Here is a 2,697-nt window from a genome sequence, read left to right on the forward strand (position 1 = left end):
GAGGGACTTTTGGTGGCAAAGGTCAGGGGTTAGGGGTGGAACTTCTAGTCCCAAGATGGGAATGGGGGAGGGGAGGCAACTGTCAAGGGGTGAGGCTACCCATGTGGCCCTTGACAGCTCACCAAAACTCATTAAGCAGCTCTCCACCCAAAAAAATTGCCTGCCCTTGGTCCATAAGATACATTAGATGACTTACGTTCCTTCATCTCTTATCATGGAGTTGTAGATTGTGGAAAATCACTACTTAAACATACACAGTAGGGCTTGCTTAACAGCACTTCTGAATGATGCAAGTGCAGTGCACATGTACCTGGACTCGTCTGAGTGTCTTCCATTGCATACAGCATCTACATTCATCTAGAGCTCCAGTTATAAAAAAAAAAATATGGCAAACCAAATAATCCTTTTTGCTGCTTTTCCCATCTGTCAAAATATCATTAGATGTCATAAACTTTTGCTGTATCATAATATCTTGTTGCCCTATTATCACTTGTTATATCTGGCATAGGCTATGAAATGCTGTTACATTGTACTGAGAAATATGCCCTTTCAGCACCACAAAAAGCAAGTGTGCAGCCATTCAGGTGGTTTGTCAGTTCCATGACAAAATGTTAATTCTTTGCAATAGCAGCTTCATAACTGGTGACAATTTCTAGCACCACGTGCAACTCCTGTACCTTAGTGGCACAGAGCACACCGACTCACACAGGAGTTGACTGAGCTTTCAAAGGAAGTGGTGACAGGCCTTGACTCAGTGCTGGCAGGATTATGGTACTGGACCTGCCAGCACTACTGGATTGGGAGCTGCATGGCACACAGGCAGTAGGGATCCTTGACAGTCTGGAAATGAAATGGACACGGTTTTGGCAGTGAAAACTGACCAGGTGTACTGTGACTGCACTCCTAACAAATGTATGGGTTTTTTGTGCCAACAACACAAGATCTGATCAAAAGCTTTGTTTTTACAGGACTGTTTCAAGTGAAAACCCAAATCTTAGAACTGAAGTTTGTGATTGCTACTGACCAGTTCAGGCAACTCATCTTAGATTCTGACACTTCACTGGAATGCATTTTGGCTTCCCTTCCTCTTTTAACGTATTCAGGTTGTGCTAAATGTGGGTTGGAACTACAGACCGATAAAAACAAGATCTACAAGCAGTGCTTGCGGTGCTTACCATTAAACGAAGTGAAAACGTTCTACAGGTAAAACGAACAAAACTGAAATAGTGTATAGTTTTAGTGATGTATTAAAATAGAATAGCTATAATGAATCTAAAAATGCAGCAACACAAATTCACATTGCAGGTGAGAATACATTCTATTCTTTACTGTATATATGCTGTTCAAAAATAGAATTTTCTCATAGTCAGAGCACATTTTTGGTCATAAGGAGGTGGGATTTCTGTGCTGAGCTCTGCCACTAATTTTTCATGAGATTTTTGGCTGAGCCATATCAGCTCTCTGTGCCTGAGTCCCCTCCCTGCTCTCTCCTCTGAGATGAAAATACTTCTGTGCCTTAGAGAAAATGCAAGTAACTTGGTTTTGAAAAGAGTATTGCAAGAAAAACTTCGCAGAAACCTAAGTATCTTTAATTATGTATCATTATTACTATTGGTTTTATTCTGTATTTAAATAACCTGTTATTTATTTAGTCCCACTAAATAGAGGAAATAATAAAGTTTAGTGGTACTACAGCAGTGGGCTATGGTCAATAAAGATTTTGATTTTAGGTATCATGTCAGGACCAAAGGAAACCATTTTACTACGTCAGTCTAGCTTTTAAAATGGGTTAAAGGTGACAACATCTCAACATTAGATAATCCATCTGATTTTTACTAAGGGAAATAAATTTGGGAAAAAACGTGCTCTTTTCCAATAAACATACTAGGAAAGAGCAAATATTTTAAGATGATACAGCAGAAACAGCAGATGGCATCATAGGACAAAGTATGCACACATTTTTATATGCAAAGATGAAGCAAGCTACAATTCTGTATTTGATTTAGCATCATTATTAACTGTTTCATTGTTTCAAGTAAGCTATTAGTTCAAGCTAGTACTGCATTTATTTGAATATAAAATGACCCCCAATAATTAGATTCTATCTATGGTAAATTTATAATTTTGTTATAACTAGTTATATTATAGTTATATTAGTTATATTTATAAGCTGGAATATAATTTTGTTAGCTAAGTTTCTAATGATTGGACGTTTGCCTTTAATTTGCCCCCTTCCCACTGCTAGAGCAGGGAAAATACATCTTCGGGGGCAGTCAATGGCCTTGCTCTCTGCTGCCCCCCCACCAGCTTTCCCCCTTCCCCTGTACCTACTCCCCCCACACCCTGCAATCTGTCAGACTGATCTCCTGAGCTTATGGAAGTAAGGAGAAAAATTTGCATATAGGAAAATTACTACATGTATCCATAGACTTACTTCAGGCAGAATTGAAGCAGTTTACCTTTTTTTAAACTGCTGAAGGTTTTAGCACAGGTACTCACTCTATAAACCAGGGGCAAGCAATTATTTTGGACAGAGGGCTGCTTCCCAAGATTTGACAAGCTGTTGAGGGCCGCATGGGTAGCCCTGCCCCTTGACAGGAGCTGCGCCCCCCCAGCGCCATCTTGTGACTGAAAGTCCCACCCCCTAACCCCTGACGTTTGCCACCAGAAGTCCCTCCCCTTGCCCCCAGAAGTACT

The 2,697-nt window shown here is 40.2% G+C and overlaps 1 protein-coding gene across 7 annotated transcripts in view; it reads left to right on the forward strand.

Annotated features, from left to right (window-relative positions):
- Positions 1–2,697, forward strand: part of FAM35A (family with sequence similarity 35 member A) — a 115,711-nt gene that overhangs the window by 85,900 nt on the left and 27,114 nt on the right. For all 7 annotated transcript variants that reach the window (XM_019502259.1, XM_019502255.1, XM_019502257.1 and 4 more), the window contains one exon: positions 969–1,203. In XM_019502259.1, coding sequence (XP_019357804.1) covers positions 969–1,203 — 235 coding nt within the window. The remainder of the gene's footprint in view (positions 1–968; positions 1,204–2,697) is intronic.

This window comes from Gavialis gangeticus, unplaced genomic scaffold, assembly GCF_001723915.1.
Source record: "Gavialis gangeticus isolate Ggan-Ray unplaced genomic scaffold, GavGan_comp1, whole genome shotgun sequence".
Lineage (NCBI taxonomy): Eukaryota > Metazoa > Chordata > Crocodylia > Gavialidae > Gavialis > Gavialis gangeticus.